The sequence below is a fragment of the Labrus mixtus genome, chromosome 3 (genome assembly GCF_963584025.1).
Source record: "Labrus mixtus chromosome 3, fLabMix1.1, whole genome shotgun sequence".
NCBI lineage: Eukaryota > Metazoa > Chordata > Actinopteri > Labriformes > Labridae > Labrus > Labrus mixtus.
The window spans coordinates 8,059,993-8,080,761 of record NC_083614.1 but is presented as its reverse complement, the minus strand read 5'-3'; the positions used below and the strand labels follow the sequence as shown (position 1 = coordinate 8,080,761).

The window sequence follows — 20,769 nt, the reverse complement described above, 5'->3', positions numbered from 1 at the left end:
ATATGAACATCATATTCAGTATAACTGTGTTCGTCATCTTCTTTAGATGTTAATGAATGCTTGATAGAGCCCTGTCTGCACGGGGGGACATGTGAGAACCAGCTGGGTACCTACGTATGTCATTGTCCTCCAGGATTCAAAGGCCAGAACTGTGAAGCAGGTAAAGTTTTCACTCAGAGTTACATTTGAAACATTTTAAACATGCAGCTCATACAGGACAGTCATCGAACTCTGCCTTCTATTTGTCTGTGTGCAGAGCAGGACGGGTGTGATTCAGATCCCTGTCTAAATGGAGGTGTGTGTCGCGGTTACAGACGGAACTATGTGTGTGTGTGTAAAGATGGTTTCTTCGGAGACCAGTGCCAGATGTGTAAGTCTCACTATCTCTTGCCTCTCAAGCTTATTCATAAAACGTGCGCGCCAATCATATCTCTCTAACTGCTTGTCTTTGTCCCCCTCTAGTGGAGAATCCTTGTGTGCTGCAGCCTTGTGGAAACCGTGGCGTGTGCAGGAGTGACAGGAGAGGGAACTACAACTGTGTTTGCAGAGTGGGACACACGGGCAAAGACTGTGAGAAAGGTAAGAGTCAGTGATCAGCTCTGTCAGCTTGTCATTTGTCCTCCCATCATCTTTATATCAAATACAACTCTCTTTATTCAATGTACGGATTAGACATGTAAGGTTGCCACTGTTCCCAGACCTGTTGCCTCCCTCTGGTCTCCATGTGCTGCGTGTGGAGGAGAGCGAGGTGGAGCTGCGCTGGGACGAGCCAGACCCCTCTCACAGTCAGATCAGCGGGTTTGTTGTCACTTACGGCCCTCTCGGCTGGAGCAGTCGCAACTCTGACTCTCTGGACGTACAGAAGACCACACACGTCATGCGAGGGCTTGTGCCCGGCCTGCTCTACAACATCTCCACCTTTTCCACCAAGCGCAACACCAACAGCAACGACATCAGCCAGCCGGCCACCGCATTGATACGCACAAGTATGAAACTCTCTGATGCTGCAGTAGTTAAGAGAGACACTCGTGGAAATTGTTTCTCTTAGTATGTTCATTTGTGTTTGAATGCTGTGTCATGTGTTTTCTGTGTCAGGACCTCCGCGGGTGGAGCAGCTGCAGGTGCTGAATGTGTCCTCCTCTCAGGTGTGGCTGAGCTGGCTGCTTCAGGCAGCTGGTCATGAAGAAGTCAGCAGGGTGCATGTGTCTTTGTTGCCTTCAGATGGGAGTGAGGCTCGCACTGCTGTGCTCAACACAAGCACCACCGAGCACACCTTCAGGTCAGGTTCTGCACTACACTGAGAATAATGTTGTTGACACCTGCAGCAACCTATGTGTCCACTAAATGGTGCTGTTGAGATGCTGCAATTTACAATGTTCTGGTGATATAACTGCGACCACTAGATGTCACTATTTCATGACTTTTTCTCAGATGATAGAGTCGTGCTTCACTGCTTTGGTGTAACTCTTTCTGTTTCACAGTTCATTGCACCCTGGTCAGATGTACACCGTGGACGTAGTGACTCAAAGTGGAATCAGACCTGATGAGTTTCCCTCCACCAGTCTCTCAGCTGGACCACTGCAATTCTGGACAAGTAGGTCACATCAGCAGCAGCAGCAGCAGATCATGTGTAACATCAAATTTATAACGTTATTAAAATGATGTGTTGCATGACTACAGAGTGTAAAAACTGAAATTTCCCCTTGCGGGGCTCAATAAAGGTTAATCTTAATCTTAATCTTAATCTTAATCTTAATCTTAAGAATGCTTCAGCAAGTAAGCAAGCATCAGGTTATTGCTTAGTAGGTTAACGCATACCAGGATTTTTACTGGTGTTGTGATACAAAACAATGAACCCAGAAGTAGAAAATAAATTATTAAAGCTATTTAAGAACAGAACTATTACTGTCAGGGAATTTTTAAAGAATAGTTTGCAAATTAAAAAGACAAGGAGTAACACTAACTCAATGTTCAGTGACTGTGTGGCTGGATGAGTCTGTCTTATCTTTACTTTATGTCTCTACTTTAATGTCATCCCTTATAAACATACACATATGAACAAACAGTCAGTGAAGGCTAAATGCTGACACATGTACAGTACATTAAATATAATCACATATACAGTGAAATAATGGTTTTAAGTGTACATTCATGCATTCATAAACAACTGCAATCATATGTAAAAAGACTTTATCTTTTACTTTATAATAACATGTTTAATTCAACCTCTAGACTAAATCTTGGTATTATGTAAGGTCATCTCATTCAAATCGCATTTAAAAAGCAAAAACTGGGGCGCAGTTAGCATAGTGGTTAGTGCACCTACCCCATATACTTAGGCTATCGTCCTCCAAGCGGGCGACCCGGGTTCGAATCCAAAATGTGGCTCCTTTCCCCACTCTCTCTCTCTCCCTGATTTCTGACTCTTTTCACTGTCCTGTCTCTAAATAAAGTTAAAAAAATAAATTAAAAAATCTTAAAAAAGAAAAGCTAAGTTTTTGTCAAAATGTCTGATTAAATGTGTGGGTTCCTTTTGTTTTCTCTTTCCTCTGTTGATTATGTAAGTAGTTTCTCTTGAGGCCTGAGTGTGCCACATCTTTGTTTTTTACGTCATAAGAGTTAGAGTATTTGAAAAGTGACAGTATTTTCAGGTCAAAGTGATAATTGTCTTACTCAGTTCTGTGAATAAATCAATCAATGCAAATAACTTAAAACAAGTTATTTAAGTGATGAGTAGAAAACGAATACTTTATGATTCTCCTCGTGTAACAATGTGACCATGTACATGTATTTGTCCCTCAGGGCCTCTTCCCCCACAGAACCTCTCCCTGTCACATGTGACCACTAACTCTGCACTGATCACCTGGAGCCGCCACCCGAGAAGCATCCCAGACGGCTTTGTGGTCAACGTGACCCGAGGGTTGAATACCAGGAGTCGCTTCCTGCCCAACGGGAAGTTAGGATCATACACTCTGCGAGAACTGACGCCAGGACAGCACTATTATGTGGCTCTAACATCTGTCAAAAACACAGGACAGGAACAGCTCCACAGCAAACCTCAACACTTAGCCTTCACTACCTGTGAGTGCCTGTGTTTGGGGAAATGAGTTTCTTATCATGCTTTCATTTAACACATTGTTGCACTTCTTTTAAACATGGATGGTTACTGTCAAAACTGTCACCCTTGTGTTGTCAGTGTTGAGACCATGCTAAGCTATTTAGCTTAATGAATCACTGAACAAGAATATACTTTTTTTTTAGATGCAACAAACTGTGAAGACAACTTTAGAATTTTGCTTCAAATCTATCAAAATTAATGTGTAAACAAATCATTGAATTTCTGTTTACATTCTTTTTGACTCAGTGCCGATGGAGGCGAGATCGGGGAGGAGAGAGAGGCCGACGTTAACCGGACAGGGAACTCAGGTCGGACGAACGATAACCCCATCTCAGCCTCAGGACCTGGGGGGTACAGCAGAAACGGAGAACTCAGAGGAACTGCACAGGTACACACAGAGTCCAGATGACTATAAGCACTCAAAGATGGATGGGACAATGTCGAATTTGATTGCATTATACTTAAGATAAGTTGTGAATTTCCATTATCTAAATAGGTGTGAACATCTCTTTACTTCCATTTAATCCTAATATGATTTTGTTATTTGTTTATTAATCTTTTACTTATGCATGAAAACTTACATTTATTATAACTTTAGAAAAACGTTGGATTCTTCTACGTGGTTACCCAGTCAAATAGAAATGCACCCTGTGTCTATGATGTAACACAAATATTTATATATGCTCTATCTATTTCTTCAATAAAGTATGTTGCAGTGTGTTGTTTTGTTCATTCAGAGCATTAAGCATGCTTTGATAATCATCAGGATAATAATGTGTATTGTTTTATTTTGTGCAGAAAACGGTTATACTTATTATCATCTGGTATTTAAACTGTTGATGCCACATGGTGAGCTCTGATTTCTGTGTTGCAGATACACAGAACTCATTGATAGAAGGGGGAAAATAACAGCCAGGTTCACTCACCTCCCTCGAAAAGCCATTCGACATCGTACCAGTAAGTAAAGAAACGACTTAACTTCATGGAAGATCAGTTCTACAACTCTGTTTGACAATCCTCTACACATTTGTCGTGTTATGACACAAAAAGTCATGACTTAATTTGACATAATTTCCCAATAAAGTAATGTATCCTGTTTCTAAACTCAGATACGTTTAGCAGGACATATAACACCCTCTGACATCTATTAAACTACAAATCTCCTACACTAATATACTGAAACTGGTCAGATTGGACTCAGAACGTCCAAACAAAGACGACTGCTTTTCTTGATGCAGAAGGAACAGCTTAAGCGATGGTCTTGTAACCATATGGTCCCAACCATAGGCTGTCTGGATGACATATAGCTGCTCCTCTAATGTAAACCTGACTCTCATCTATCACATACACAGACCCCAATCTATCTGACAAATGTTAGCTTCATTTAGAAGCTTTTGTTGAACCACGATGTGAGAAAACAAACACTGTTAGAAAAGAACCCTTTTTCTCTCATATTTCATGTGATGATGAATATTCACTTTCTCGGCCCTGTGCATCCCGAGCTGAAGGTTTATACTGTAGCTTAGAGACTAAACAGAAAAAAAGTTTGCATATTTTATATTTTATCTATTATACCGCTGTATAATTATGACCTTTTGTCAAACTTTGTAGTTCTTTGTTTGAGGCTGATAAATGTAAACTACAGATGTACCTTCCAAGTGTCTCAGTTATTTTCCATGTTTTCTATCTTTAGCTGTAGTCTCCCTGCAGTTTGTCATCTATTCTGTCTTTTTATGCTGATTCTTGCTCGGTTCCTGTTTTGCCATGTAGAACCTGACCCGCCGGTTAAACTAGAGAAGATGGAAGAAACTACAAATAAAATCAGCCTCGCACTTGAGATTCAAGAAGAAGGTTCAAGAACAAAACCTGGTAAGCGTTTTTGCTGCATCTGTTCATGTTTTGTACTAACATGAGATACATTCCTCATCAAAGCGACTAGGCTGCTTCCTCGTCTTTATACGTGTAATTTATTGTCATTGTCACATGTGTTAGTCAAGTATTTTGATTGAAATGTAAATGAGGATGCTGCTCTTGCAAGACAAAGAAGTACCTTTGAGGAAAGCAGAGTGGTGAGAAGAAAAAGGAAGTGGTTTCAGAGCCAGTGGCTATCAACACATGCTATCAGCTGTGGGCAATGTGGAGTAGTGGTCCTGAAACCCGACACCCACGCTCATTCTGCACTGTGGATGTTGACGGCAGCTGTTGTGCTTTAGAGTTGCCACAGGACTGCCGCAGTCTGCAGTGCCAGAACGGGGGAACATGTGTGAACGGAGGCGACGCCTTCATCTGCGACTGCGCCGCAGGGTTCAAGGGCAGACAGTGTGAACTGTGTAAGTTTATGTGCTTCCTCGACACACATACACACTCCAGCGGGAAGGCTCAGTGAAAGTATGCTATTTTATGGAAAAGGGGAAGTGTGTTGGGTTGTCAAATATTCAGGACACCAGGAAATGATTTTGAACACATTCTTTCTCAGGGAAGATTGAACACCTGATCTAAAAGTTGCCCAGTGAAACCAGTAACATCAAACCATTCGCTATTTATATCTGCCTGTCCTTTTTGGTGGCACTTTTAGGGTCCTTTAGATTATCTCATCCGGCATTAGGGGAGAAGCAGGGTTCCCTCATGGAAATGTTTTCTTTGAATCCCTAATATTATATTTAATAAGCTGTAGAGTGTGAAGTCCTGTTGCAGTTCTGTGAGGTCTCTACTCAGGCATGCTGGTGCTCACAGCTCTGCAAGGGCAATTCTCACATGCAGATGTATGCAAATATAATGTTTACCATTTTTAGACAAGATTCCCCCAGGGCATGTTAAAACTACTTTTACAACTGCGGGTGGGGGGGGGGGGGGGGGGGGGGGGGGGGTGTCAATGGGCTTTTCTTCCTGTATATAGCATTTGTAATCTGAGTCTCAACACTTTTGCACTTCACGTCTGAAGTATGATTCATGCTGCACTGTGTCTCTTCACTGAATGTCACGTGTGTCTGTAACTCTGCTTTGTTCTGCTGCTTTTGGCTGGACCAGGTCTCTCTAGAGAATTAGACCCCCTGCCCCTTTGTTATAACCTGTTAAATGAAAAGCAGAAATTTAAATAAAAAGTAGTTCAGGGTGTAAGAATGCTAAAATATGCTAATTAGCTCTAGACACAAAGTCCCAATGGGGATGTCACTAGTTTCTACTTAGACTGGAATAAACAAACATTTACTGTAGAGCTGAAGTCACTAAAGGGATAAATAATAATAATAATAATAGTAATTCATCTGTAGGAGGACTGATTGTCTGACACATTTGGGGTATTTCAGACCTCAACCACTTTTCATTTCAAAGTCAAAGTCCTGAACTAGCCAAAATAAATGGCATATATCCCTAAAGCCATGCTTCTAGAGCTGCTAAAAAAAACCTTTACAAACTGTATTACAACTGAAGAGTGTTTTTGTGTGGACTGAAGTGAACAGAGGTTACAAAGGTAAAGCCAATACAAGTGATTTCATGGTCTGAGAGTCAACTCCAATAGTTTCAAAAAGAGGTACAGTTGTATGTTAGTCTACTAGAAATGGTCGTACTTCTCATTTGAATCATTACCTCAGCAAACACAAGTCATTTATGGTCTCAGTCAAGTTGAAGTCTTCTTTTATCCAGTATCAGTATGTTATCATTTTTCTTTTTCATTATGGTCCCATTCACATTAATACATGAAAAAAAGTTGATTATGTCTGAGGTTGTAGCCATCCTCTATTCCAAATGTGCTCACTACTGTCTCAAAAATAAAATCTTTAGCAGGCAAAAATAAAAAACTCATGGATCTAAACTTGTTGTACACAAAGCAACAGAATAACTCACATCATATGTAAAGTCTATCTAAATGTGACTCAACTGTGATGTCGTAGCCTGAGGGTCTTGTGTTTCTGTGTAGGGTTTGCATGTTCTCAGTGTCTCAAAAGGTTGAACAAAGTGTCAGACAGCTAACTCTATAAATGCTAACCAGGGTCAGATCAGGTCTCTCCTAACCCTGAACAGGATAACAAATAGAAATTTAGTTTAATTTAATGTGGAAATAAGGACAGTAGGCTACTATCTTTTTACTATTTTACTTTAAACAGTGTTAATTCAACTGATATCCATGCAGAGTCAGATCAGTGTTACTGTATTCTGGCCCCTCCAACGTGCTTTTGGTGAAAGATGTCCACTCATAGACTCTCTGACTGTCTTCAGTGTCAGTGCAGGATTTACACTCTGTCGACGTGTTCCCAGGGGCTGTACCTCTGCTCACTCTTTGTGAATCTGTAGTCTCACATGGTGTGAATTTACAGCAGAATCTGTGTTAGATTTGCATGTCATCATGTATGCTGACATAGAGCACTGAGCTATGTTTAGACCCCGGGATCTTTAGGAGCAGGAAACATGCTCTGCTGACAGTTGACCCTTCTGAAAGGCTTGGTTAACTCTTAGGCTTAGGGGCATGAACGTAGAGCATGAATACACTGTCAAAGAAAGACACAAAGCTCTATATTATTTGCACTGCACTTCTTTTCTTCTTCTTTTTTTTTTCAAAAACAGCCAGCGTGACTTTTATAGCTCAGTGTTTCTTTTCAATGCTGTGGAGGTTGAATGAGGCAGCAGCAGTTTATTATCTGTAGACAGCATACTTCTTTGTTCTGATTTTACTCTATCTCTATGTCTACGTCTTTGCTGTTACTCACAGGCAAATCTTCAGCCCAGTTCTGAATTTCATTTCGGCTTGAATAGCCTGAAAAGATCATAAAGTAAGTGTGCCTGTGAAAGGGTTCTTTGGATGACGTAAAAAAAAAAATCACAAATTTGGGTTCAAGTTATAACAACAAAAACAGTTTAAACTGCACCAGGACACGATGAGCGATGGGATGACATCATAACCCCCCTCCCCCCCCCCAGTGGGAGCCTACAGGTGGATGCTGGGGTGGTGGTGGGGCTGAGTGCAGAGTGCAGTACTGGTGCAGGTCAGAGCTGGTAATGAAAGAGCAGAGGGAGAGACCGGAAATCTTGTAGCTTAAATAGAGAGCTAATTAGAAGGAAGTGTTGTCAGGTGATTGTTGAGAATGAGGCATGTCAAGTGTGATATCAGTGCAGCTCGAGTTGACTCCCTGAACTAGCTTGCAGGTGTCGCCCTCATTTACACAACAATGGGCAGTTTACTGTATATTCTCCCTAACTCATCAAGAGACTCCTCTTCCATCAAGATGTTTAGATATTTGAACACAGTTGTAGATGTTGCAGTTCCTTTGAGAAAAAGGAAACAAACAAAAACAAAATGAAGTTGCAGGAAAAGAAAATGCAGATGTGGTGTGCACGGATGCTGACTAGCATGATTTTTTAAATCACATTATGCCGTGAGAAAATGATCACCTTAATAGATCATATGTGTATAGTTCTTAAGATCTCTATTTGTGCAAAAACAAGATTCAAATAAAACAGAAATTTACATTTATTTTGCACCAGAAGAAGGAAAAAAAACTCCAATACTGAATTTAAAAACATCTGCAATAACATTTATATATATACTGATTATTTATCTTTAATAATCATTGTTTTTAACATCAGATGACTTTTTTACTTGAACATGTGTCTGCCATATAAAATTATGAACATATAATTGTTGTTTAACTTATCTAAGAAATTGTAACAGTTCCAAAGAGAAAAATAAATTATCAAAGACATTTACAGTAAAAGTTAAGAATCTGATTCAAGTCGTCTTTGAAGCGGTTGAGTCTTAGCGTACCAAAGTTATTCAAGTTTTTCTCCTCTTATTACTAGTTAAAAATACTTTATATTAAATCAAGTGAAACTATAAAACCATCAGTTTGAGGTCCGTTGCAGTCACACGTTGATGAAGCCGTGCATGAGCAGACACTGGACATCCCCTGGTCCCTCTCGAGTCCTTTTCTTCACCTAAACATCCAGCGACAGATTGTTTAAACATTCCTTTCCTAAAACCATCCATCAGCCAGAGAGCAGCTCCATCCCACATGACTCCTAAACCTTCCTGCAGACTTTTTTTCCTCCCTGACAAAACTTAAAACATTCATTCATCATGTCTTGTGACCCCCTTTTTACAGTGTGCCAGAGAGTGCCGCACCCTTGTACCCGCCTGTACTCTGAGACCAAGAGTGTGCCCGTCTGGGAGGGCGGAGTCTGCCACTACCTGTAAGTTTTTATCTAGTGCCCGACCGATATGAGATTCACCGATATCCATGTTGGGGAGAAAAACATCCAATACCGATATATTGGCCGATATCTTTCGATTTATGTTGGATCTGTAGAGATAGAAAGATATAGACACACACATTTATTGCATTAATCCCTCAAAAGCAGTTATCAAACACTTGTGGAAAAGATAATGAAGACAAGATGGTCACCCAACTTGAAAGTAACTGCACATGTGCATCACCGTCTGACACTCTGGAGTGATGATGCTTGAAGTAATCCATAAAGCACACTCTGCTGGTGACAGCCAGAAAGAGAACTGCTAGTTTAATATAATGAAACTCAAATGAAATTCTATTTGACTTGTAAATAAATCTAGTAATATCTGCGATAAAGTAAGTTGATACTGAAAGTCACTGGATATGCTAATATTGGCTGATATTATCGGCCGGCCAATTAATCGGTCGAGCTCTAGTTTTATCAGGCATGGAACTCCTGCTTCTAGCCTTTCCATACATTATACTCATCCTGAACATGTGTATGATGAATAACCTGATCAAATCCATGAGTTTGTTTTGTGCTCTGCAGATACAAAAGGACGTATAAAGTACAGCAGGATGTTTGTTATCGAGAGATTTGTGAAACGGTGCTTCCCCAAAGAAATCAGAGTGAGTTTAGACAAAAATAAATCTGAACAGTTTTGAAGAGTAAAATGTCACTAGTAAAATGTCACAAGTAAAATGCAATTCTTTTGACGTGCTGATATTTGCTTTCTCAACAGAGAGAAGAACAAACAGACAACAGTAAAGTTTTTGTCTTTTATCCATAAAATCATATTTTTGTTGCGGTGAAATTCATGTGTGATCATCCACTGATACTGCAGAGGATCACATGCTTTCTACTGATAATAAATATTTTCTTCTTTTTCTAGAGCACTTGGATGACAGGACTGTCGTCACTGTCATGTGAAAATCCTAACTTCAATTTTTGGCGTTTATAATCTACTTGAAGTGACTGATTATGGCGATGTTTGTGCTGTCAGAGCCCACTGTAACATTTTAGAAACATCGGAAAATAAGGTTGTATTTGTTCATTCCTGAGAGCTGTGTGTGTGTGTGTGTGTGTGTGTGTGTGTGTGTGTGCGTGCGTGTGTGTGTGTGTGTGTGTGTGTGTGTGTGTGTGTGTGTATGTGTGTGTGTGCGTGTGTGTGTGTGTGTGTGTGTGCGCGCGTGTGTGTGTGTGTGTGTATGTGTGTGTGTGCGTGTGTGTGTGTGTGTGTGTGCGCGTGTGTGTGTGTGTGTGTGTGTGTGTGTGGCTGCGTGCTTCATGAGAGTACTTAAATCAATCAAATGAAAAGTGTCCCGAATCGTTGATCATTTGTGATGTTTGATGACTGATATACCTCAGATACATGTCCGTGCTGACACATTAGGAGAGGTTTCTTTTTTGTGATTCAACTGCAGGTTTGTCCCTCAGGGAAATAACTGTAGAGTTTTTCTTATACCAGCCCCCATGATTTACTGATAGAGACGATGGGAAACGTTTGTTTTCTCCACACCACCTAAATTCATCTCTTCCTCTGACAATGGTGCACAGTGTTGTCTGAGTATAAATATCTTTCTCTGTCTTAGCAGGCTTCACTGCAGCTCACTCCTCTGTAAATAGTGTTTATAGGCCATTTTGTAGGTGAATATTTTAATAATAAAAATGTTAAAATGTTTCCTGTTTCTTGGGTTTTTTTGAGTTGATATTGACATCATTGAAAATATGAGAAAGGCCTTACTGTATTCACAAGTTTTTTTTACATACATGCAACACAGAAACCACTTCAATGGTCACCACTTTAAGTGATTAATTGGCATAGGACTTTGGTCTGTTTGAATATACAATAGCTAAATATAGAGAAAATCTTGAAGTAAGGGGACATTATTATTTTAACAAACCCTAATAAATAATATGAATAGAAACTGTGTGATAGAGAGGTGTAGCTCTCACTTTATCACAATTAAGGTATATTAGGTCATGTATTTTCACACAAAAAGAGAACAGAGTGGGCAGGATGGAGCTCTTGACTTTCAGTGATCATATTGATCCAACCAAGTGACCATAATTGAATTTCTCAAAAATCCTGAGATCCCAGCTCTACATGTCATAAATTCCTAACCAGCACAGTCTACTGAGAAAGTCAAACAAATGACTGTTACAAATCTTCATAAGCGTCACCAGACTGACTTTACACCTCTGCTATACTCAGGATTCAAATTCACTATGAAACAAAGATCTATGGGGGAAAACAAATACATATAGACTTTGTGAATAAGCAGAAGGGGGTAATTGAATGGTTTGAAAATGTTTTGCAAAATAACCTAGAAGTAGTTGATGTTATTCTCATCCTGGTGCAGCCCAGTGTTTTTCAAAGTGGAGTGTGGAAAATCCACTGATAACCCCATTAGTGACGATAGCATTTTAATATTTTAATGTCTTTTTTAGGGTTATTAATAACTGAATAATACAAATCTGTGTTCTTTGTCTACGCCAATATTTAAATTGAAAATAAAATAACACACAACACTCTAATCAGAATCGAGCAGCCACTGAGTAACACTGATCAGAAAGTGGAAGTGACAAAGGATGTTTAAAACTGAAGGAGGACACACTAAATATAATGAAAGAATATAAAGATAGAATAATGCTCGTACATACTATATGTATGTTTAAGGTTACTTTTAGTTTGATTATTGATATGACAGAAATAATATGAGAATCAAGATTTCTAATTTCTAATTTAAAAAAATGAAATACTGTATATTTACAAGTTGTTGGTTTAATTTTTGCCATTTGCCATTGTACTGAACCAACCAAATTTGGCATGAAAGGGATCTCTGCCAGAGGCTAACACTATATGGGGTCCTTGGCATAGCACAGTTTGGGAACCCCTGGTGTAGCCTCTCCTACATGTGAAAAATAGTTTTGCTTAAGGAAGTATGTGAATTCATGCTTTCAACATGCTGTTGCAATCTAGGGATTATTGTTTGTGTGGTGATAAACTGTTTATTTCTGTTGTGAAAAAGACCAAATTAAACCCTGGGTAATGAGCAGGGTAGTTGCCCTTTAACTCCAACTCATTACTTCACTTAAGGCCAATGATTGACGACCACTGACCTGACCCATGAAACCAACACAAACTAAACGCACACAGTGACAGAGAGTAGGCCTTCCTTTAGTTTTAAAGCAAATATTTTGTCCTGCCTGGGCACTGATAAGCTCTTCTACGTCGGTATGATTTAACAGAGACTGCAGTTTGCACTTAAAAAATGACTACCCCATTGAACACTGCAGTGCGGGGCTTCATTTGTATCCCACTTGCTCCCCAGATTTGCGGTTTTTATGCTGCCTTCACTGAACCTGGGAATGTCTCGTCTTGTACGTACTGTTCCTGCTGTCATCTGCAGTGCTTACTTTGGAAGTGCACTGGGAATCTGGTGAGGCTAATCAGAATTTATATTGACAGAAATGTTATGTCATAATCCATATACTCGTACTGCATTAAGACAAATGTGTATTATTTCAGTACGAGACTGTGAAATTCTTTGCATAATGATCGGCTATATGCTGCTCTAATATTATTCAATTTGAATCTATAATGAAAAAACAACTGACTAACTAAACGAAATAATAAAATGAACCTATTATGAAAATCTAACATTGAGAGGATTGTAATTGAGTATTTCAGCAGGGCCTTTGTATATAGTTCATTTGATATGATTTGTGAAGGAAGATTTGTGTTTCTGATTGTTTTTCTTTATGTATCTGTTGTGTCTTGATGACGGCTGTAGATCTAACTTCCTCCAGAAGAATAATTGAGTTGAAGTTAAAAAATAAACAAAATATGAATGAATGGACGGATAAATAAATAAACTTACAAATGTACAGTAGGCTGTATAATTCAAATAGGGTATGGCACTACTAATGGGGTACATTAATTGGTCACTAAGTTAGAACTTAAGCGTAAAAAATCATATTAACAATAAGTAAATTAGATAATTATAGACATAGTCACAAATATTTTGGTCTTGGTCAGTGGGGTAGTTCAGGGTATACGCAGGCATACAGAGTATTCCCCTTTATTTTTCAGTCTCCATAGAGTATACCCACTTCTTAATCTCCTCTGATTAACACCATTGATTTATTGACAATATTCTATAGTTTGCTGCAATTATTTCCTAAGATGATGAGTATAGTCTCACATGTCACTGTTTATAATAAAGGTCGTTTTTCCTCTGCTGGATGGGTCACCTTAAAAAACATTTGGGGGGGGAATTAACAGTACACCCACTTCTTCAGCCACCACTACACCACTGGTCTTGGTGCTTGAGATACAATTAATCTAGTTGTATCCTTTTTTTTCGTTCGCAATGGTGTGTCTATTTTTCCGATAGCACCTGAAGGCAGCATTCCAGTCCTGAAGTCCCCCCCCCCCCCCCCTCCTCCTCCTCTCTGCTCCGGGTGAAAGCTGAGATAGTGAGGAAAAAGCAACGGGAGGAAAGACCATGGAGGGAGGGAGCTGGATGTATTAGCCAGTTTGCTACTTTGGGACACTTTTCTTTCCTCTTCGCCTTCATTTAAAGACGCGGCTGTAACGCGGCGACATGGTGGCGGTGTGAGATTTAAATACCGGGAAAACGTCGTAAATCTCACGATCGCTCTAGTGTTCAACATCTGACGGTTAACAGTTAGCACGACCCGACGAAAGTTAGCCTGCTCCGGCTAACTTAGCCTCTCTCGGCTGGCGAGAAAAGACATAAAAAACCCAAACAAAGCTAGTCGAGAAGGAGTTAAGGCTAAAGTTACTCGTAATGTTGCCACTCGGGATTAACTTTAGATACGGATGAGAACGAATTCGCCCACTAGGGAACAACGAGGAGAACAACCAGACGACCACTGCTATGTTGGGACTGATTCCCGGCTCTGGCAGCCCGCCTGAGTCCCGAGGTTGGCCACACTCGGTGCTGTGGAGGCTCGGGGGCTTCTTCTTCCTGCTGCTGCTGGAGGGTGCAGGTTGTCTGGCCAGCCCGAGCAGTCCTTCAGGCGTCAACAACAACAACAATAACCAGCCCAGTGTCAACATATACATGAGTGTGGAGGAGGTGAAGAAGCTTTTAGGTAAGAAGGCCTGGACGTAAAGACAGCTGCTGTCCTCAAACTTTCTCTGTCTGTCTTAGTTATCTGATGTGATAAACCTGTGCCAGTAAACCACTCTCATGTTTATTTATTTTATTTCAAACTGAACTAAACTTTTCTGAAGTTTTACCACTTGTTCCTACTTCGTCCAAGCGGCAGCCATACTGCTTCAAACTAGAAAAGGTCAATTATGACAAGTGTTGTTGACCAGGGACCTAACATGGGAATTAAACTACATTTTGCATTTCCGATAGTTTAAGAGTTAAACTGGAGAAGTTCAACAACTTTTATTATTGCCATATCGTACAAAACACACACATGACAACACAGAATATACAAACCAGGCAAATACCCAAGAGATAGCACAACAATAAAATACATTTACAGCAAAAATACTGAATGACCCTCTTTGTAGTTTTGTTCATTTGAAGAAAGCCTGGCTGGGATTTACTTGTTGAATACAGAGTGAGGTTGTATGTGTACTCTTTTGATAACATTTGACTACAGTTTTGAATGTGGATTGTAAGACTGAACTTGAATCAATCAGGGGACAATTTGTCACATGTAGGCTATTCATGTTTATTGAAGAAAATAATCAGAGAAGTTTTGTCATGCTATTTTTGACCTGTTCAACTTCATCAAAGTTCCCCACCTTGTCTGTAGTTTTTTGAAGGCAGGTGTCTGATTATTGGAAGTTGTACAATATATAATAGAAAGTCAGTAACCAAAAGATATCAATATTATCCACATAGTTTGTGCAGGAATTTGCAAAACCAAGACAAAAGTGCAAAAGATCACAGCATCAAATGCAGAGGGAGTGTCAAAGGGCCCGATAATGATTGTTAATAAAACATATAAGACAGACGTAGAGGCTTTGAGTCAGTGTTATATCAATATACTTCACTGTCCATTTAAGATTGTATTTTTTATCTTAAGCGTCTTGTGTACAACACTGCTTTATAGAGACAACTGTTTGAAGCTTGAAGCAGCTTCACAGCTGTGTTGTGTTTCCACCTCTGGGTGGTATGCTGATGTGTCACCAGGAATAGTGGAGAGGAGGAAGTGACTAAACCATACATTCAAATAAAAACAATATGGGATGTTTGTGGTCAAGTGTCAGCGTTTGGTTACATGAAGTGGACTACAGGGGGGCGAGTTTGGTCCACTTTGTTGTCAGTATTGTTGGGAGTTAATTTTACAGCCTCAAAAGATGCAGAGAACGAGTATGATCTGGTCCATGTTTGGTATTTGGATCCAACATGGCCATATGAAGCCATAATTTAACCATATAAAGATTCACTCTGTAGTATTGCATTTTTAAAAAGTGTCTATGAAACTCTTTCTGTTTTCGTAAACGTCCTTCTTGTGTTGCTTGTCACTAGTGTGTTTTGTGTATTTATACTGTGTATTTATTTATACATCACCTTTTTCAGTTCAACTGAATTGGTCACAGAAGGGCAATTCATTTGCTGCCTACCTAGTCCACACTGACAACTCCAAAACTGAAAGACAAGCTAATGTATTAAAGAGATCAGATTGACATGCCAAAGTCAATACAAGAAAACAACAAGTGACAGTAGATGAAATGAATTAAAATATTCTTCTATGGTTTATTTAAATAAAAGATGTCAAACTAATGTCCCAGACGTTAAAAAATAAATACAGTCGACTTTCAGTCTCCTGATTTCTACAATTCACTTAGCAGACGCTTTTATCCAAAGTGACGTATATCAGAGAGTAAGAACAACACAAGCAAGGATCAATGTCAGTCAGATTTAATAAAGGACTTGAAGTAATCACATTCTGTCTGTGTACAGAATATTTCCATCTTCTCGTTTCTCTTTCTTTCTTCAGCTTCGTGTTTTGTGTATTTTTGTGTAAGTACAGTGAGAGCTTTCTAAAACAGGAGTCATGTTCTCTGCATGTGTACACAAACAGTATTTGGCAATCAAGCTGACTCTGATCCACTCTGAACTTGTGAGACCTGGGAAGGAGACAGATTTTCAGCTTTTTTTATCCCACAATTCAGCTGTGAACCGACTATTATCTTTGTTTCTTGCTGCCAAGCTCTAGCAAGTCTATAGATTGGTCTTAAGTTGTTAATTTAGGGTTTACTGAAGATGTCTGGAGGCTGTAGTTTGAAACCAGTCATTTGCCATTTGAGTGCCACTGTACAGCTTAATGAGCGGGTAGAAGTGTTAGTGCGTAATGTCTTTGTGGAGGGAGGAAGCTGATACTGCAGCTTCTCAAATTGACTAATGGGCCGCTGTAAATACACGTATCCTCATGCTATCATTGGACTCAGCGTTTTTGCATCAGATGGGGTTCAGTACGACTCAGCAGTTTAGTTTCTGTTGTCCTTTTCTCGAGGAGAGTCAGGTGTGTGCAGGTTTTTATCAGGGCGTTCTCTCTCTCTGATGTATTCTTCCATCACTATGTTTAGGTTTATTTTTATGGTTGAGCTCAATCATTAACAAGATCGTGTGATGCTTTAAAATATGTTATCCGGTTTACTGGATAATTTGGGCCTTTGGGATTTTGACAAATGCATCAAAGTATAAGTCAATGTACCGTTTAAAAAAAAACTTTCAGCCCTTTTTCCCCACTCTATAATTTCCCTGGTGTTGGACCGTAGGCTGACTCTGTCCATTTTGGTTCCTCTTCTTCTCCATCACGCTATAGTTAATCCTCTGTTGCCAGACCAGGGCCTCTTTTGTGGTTTTACGGAGACCTTGTCTGGTTGTTTGGAGAAATCTCTTAATTTTCGACAACTTAGTGTGCAAACCAAAAATACTTCCATGATGTAGTGGCAACTGTAGGGGAGGAAGACGCTGCTGCATGGAGGTGAAAGTGGCACCAGTTGAGGTATAGCTTACTTGACTATGTGCCGATGCAGATCCATTTTCTTACCCAAGCAACACCATTAATACAACCTCCGACTCATCAGTTATCTTAGATAACATAATAGAAATAATGTGTTAAAATAAAGTTTGTACATGTCTATGAGTTGAAAACAAACCAAGGGGGGCAAATGCATCAAGATGAATGACCTGATTTCAGCTCTCAGGGTTTTTGGTTTTAAAAGTTGTTCCTTGAGTTAGCTCTCTGTTTTTCAGGCATTTATTGGTTCATACGCTGCTACCAGCCCTGTATGCACACATGTTTTACATACATACATGCAGACGACTTCCTGTTTACAAAAAAAAGTCATGTAATCACCTAAAAATGTTCCCTTAACCACAAAGGGCTTGTGTCTCTTAACAATGTTGGGAGTTTCCAGAGAATCTTATATTTGACATAGGAGTATCCGGTCAACCAGTTTTGGCTATCCAAGCTTTACACTAAAGAATGCAACAGTATATTTGAGGATGTTTATTTTTGTGTAGTGTGTTTTCTTCATTTTTAATTAGGGAAAGTGTGTTTTTTCCGAGCCTGTAGTCCAGACCATACACATTTTTAGATTTTAATGTGGCATATAGACTTCTGAGGATCAAACAAAAGGGCTGACAGGACTCCATTATGATATTCTCAGATTTGACTTGTCATGGCACGTGATGCACAGGGGAAATGAATAACATTAATGATGACTCTATTCCATGTTACTATCCATTGAGCCAGCATTTACATGGTGACTTGTGCATGGGATGCATTTAGACTTTTCAGGGTATTGGAAAAATATGGATACAAATTTAAAATGAAGGATGGCTGTACTTGCTTTGATTGAAGTTTACCAGTATTGTGAAAGCTCACTTCTTGACTTCCTTGAGTAGAAGAGGTTCCTCATTAATGTTATTAGTATCATCTGTGCTGTGACAAGTCAAAATGTCTTACTTTTGCTGACATCAGGTAGGACTTAATCATTGTTCATGTTGAAATGAAAATGTTTTTTAGATGTATATAGAGACATACACCCCCTGTGGATGTAGAATTTTATAGAGCCCTGTATTAAACTAGTACCTGTCTGTCAGTACTATAATATATGAAAAGGTTCCTAGAGTTACAGCTATTCACCCTCACCTGACTGCCTCCCTAAGAGTGAGTGGTGGTTAAGTAGTAGAGCGTGGTATATTTCCATTAATTATGTTCACAATACAGCCATACATTTGTATTGGTGAACTTAGCACAGAGACATTTTTGTATGAGGAAAGAGTGCCAAAATCAACTCCTGTAGTCTTGCTGGGGTCGTACTGCTCTCTGAACATATGGAGTCTCCATTCAGGATTCATTTTGATAACTTTAACCAACAACCCAACTCTCAAAGGGCTGCTAGGGAACAGGAAAGCGTCATGCCTGAATTGAAATGGGATTTGCAATTGCTCAGTGTATTTGTCTATGGATGAACTACAGGTGGCATCCCTGATTGTTTTTGCATACGACTAACATGTAGTGAACTGTCTGTCTCATTCCCTCCTCCTGTCAGCTCCTGTATCAGCTATGTCTCAAAACTCTCGTAATGGGTTTGAATTGTGCTGGCAAGTTCAATCCAAAGGACTAGGGTTGGATAGGGACTTTTCATTTTAAAAGGTGCATTTACATAATTCATGTAAACTTTATTTCAGCAGAGCCTTTAACATCGTTCAGGCATTTCTCTGTCCTGAGCCATGTCTCTGCTCAGCTCGTGTGTTCCTACAGAGGGCATGTTTTTGTCTTTGACACATGACTGACAAATATCCTTTATGGTTTGTCTCTGACACATGTCCTGCACATCCAGCACATATCCATCGGCAGGATGTGCATTTTGGCTGAGCCTCTTCCGTGAAGAAATTGCAGCCGTTTCCTATTATTTTACCATATATTCTATTAGCTTCTTTTAAAGATATTTCTCTGAAACATTTATGATACAGAGACAGCTTTTGTTCACCTGCTGACTTTCAATACATTTTTAATTGACACGCGGACACTTATAGTGCAATAATACTATGTTTGGTATAGATTGATTCATCAATTCTTCTCAACAATATTTTTTTTTGATACAGTTTGTTTGTTGGTGACCTGGATCTTGAAATGTTTTTAAAGCTATAAAATCAGACAGTGACTCTATCAGCAGAAGCAATGTCAGTCATGGTGGATGAGATCGATGAAGGTAAGACGATCATACATCCTCAAAGTTTTCTGACGTTTACCTGGGTGAAAGCTGAGTCCCTGCCCTTCCCTTATTGCCCCCTCTGTCCCTTCAACAGAGAAGCAGAGAACAACTAGAACTGCTGCTAGACAAAGTAACAGGACATGTTTGCAAGTGCGCCAGTTTATCAAGCAGGGAAGAATCCACAATTTTTTTTTTTTACAAATGTAACAGAAACACTGAATGTTTCGAGATGATTGCCTGGGAGACACTGCATCAAAGTGATCTCTGAACAGTCATGAAGCCCATGACTCGACCTGTGACATTCATTTTACAGCCTTTAGTGTTCGTTCGTTTCTTTTTTCCTGGAATTCTGGCCATCCATGTGATCATTTAGATGATGGTTAAAGTAAAAATAAGTGCTCTACTCTGTGCATTCACTTGCTGTCAGCTATAATAATGATCTTTTTGAGCCTAGTTTTCCATGGATTATTAGCTCGACTTGATCCCAAACACATTGCTCTGAGGAATCCTTCTTGATGGAAAGTCAGCACTTAGAGTCTGTTTTCTAGTCTTGCATGGCACACTAAACAGTGTCACCGGTTTTGCTGCATACTGAAGCAGTGCTGCTGGGCTTTTCCAAACAAAGCAAAGTGAGCAAAATCAGTATTGTATAGACAAAATATGCAGTTCCCTATTCAAATCTCCAGGTCTTCCAATGCTTAGCTTGTGAGAAAGAATCATGCACTGTGCAGTCACAAATTTCAATCAGATAAACTCCATTTGGTGTAACAAGGTCTTCAAATGTTGTACTCTTTAAAAAAACAAAAATTTCATTCTGGAAATTCTAGCTATATGTGGTCGGTTTTTTTAGACCAATTGAGTTGGCCATTTTTGGCTTACTCCTCTGGCTCAGCATGCAAAAATCAAAATAACCAGGGTCTTATGAAACTCTGGGGCAAGTGTGTAAAATTGCCTTGAATTCTGAAAGGCCAAGTGCATGTCGACCAGCTAACCCGCCTACCTCTCCCCCTCCTCCAAAGAGCTGAAAGGCAAGCAGGGGCTTTGAAAAAGAGCCTGTGAACAGTGAGGAGTGATTGGCAGCAGTATTCATTTCCTTCATGCCACTCTCCAAGGATCCTGTGCATGGTTGAATAGGGGAGCCCCCGCTTTCACATCTTTTGTCTGAGAGCTGAGGCTCTTGGACAAAAGATGGGCCGCTGCT

At 39.7% G+C, this 20,769-nt stretch overlaps 2 protein-coding genes across 5 annotated transcripts in view; both read left to right on the top strand.

Annotated features, from left to right (window-relative positions):
* Positions 1–11,021, top strand: part of sned1 (sushi, nidogen and EGF-like domains 1) — a 34,414-nt gene extending 23,393 nt beyond the window's left edge. The window contains exons 18-32 of one of the 2 annotated variants that reach the window (XM_061030546.1): positions 47–160; positions 257–370; positions 463–579; positions 699–986; positions 1,096–1,279; positions 1,482–1,594; positions 2,803–3,081; positions 3,365–3,506; positions 3,993–4,075; positions 4,889–4,987; positions 5,332–5,448; positions 9,214–9,301; positions 9,890–9,969; positions 10,083–10,104; positions 10,233–11,021. In XM_061030546.1, coding sequence (XP_060886529.1) covers positions 47–160; positions 257–370; positions 463–579; positions 699–986; positions 1,096–1,279; positions 1,482–1,594; positions 2,803–3,081; positions 3,365–3,506; positions 3,993–4,075; positions 4,889–4,987; positions 5,332–5,448; positions 9,214–9,301; positions 9,890–9,969; positions 10,083–10,104; positions 10,233–10,245 — 1,853 coding nt within the window. In that variant the 3' untranslated portion in view covers positions 10,246–11,021. The remainder of the gene's footprint in view (positions 1–46; positions 161–256; positions 371–462; positions 580–698; positions 987–1,095; positions 1,280–1,481; positions 1,595–2,802; positions 3,082–3,364; positions 3,507–3,992; positions 4,076–4,888; positions 4,988–5,331; positions 5,449–9,213; positions 9,302–9,889; positions 9,970–10,082; positions 10,105–10,232) is intronic. The other variant, XM_061030547.1, reaches the window with a different exon arrangement.
* Positions 11,022–13,815: 2,794 nt separating this feature from the next.
* ryk (receptor like tyrosine kinase) overlaps positions 13,816–20,769 on the top strand; it is a 42,114-nt gene continuing 35,160 nt past the window's right edge. For all 3 annotated transcript variants that reach the window (XM_061030542.1, XM_061030543.1, XM_061030540.1), the window contains exon 1: positions 13,816–14,464. In XM_061030542.1, the coding sequence (XP_060886525.1) occupies positions 14,248–14,464 (217 nt within the window). In that variant the 5' untranslated portion in view covers positions 13,816–14,247. The remainder of the gene's footprint in view (positions 14,465–20,769) is intronic.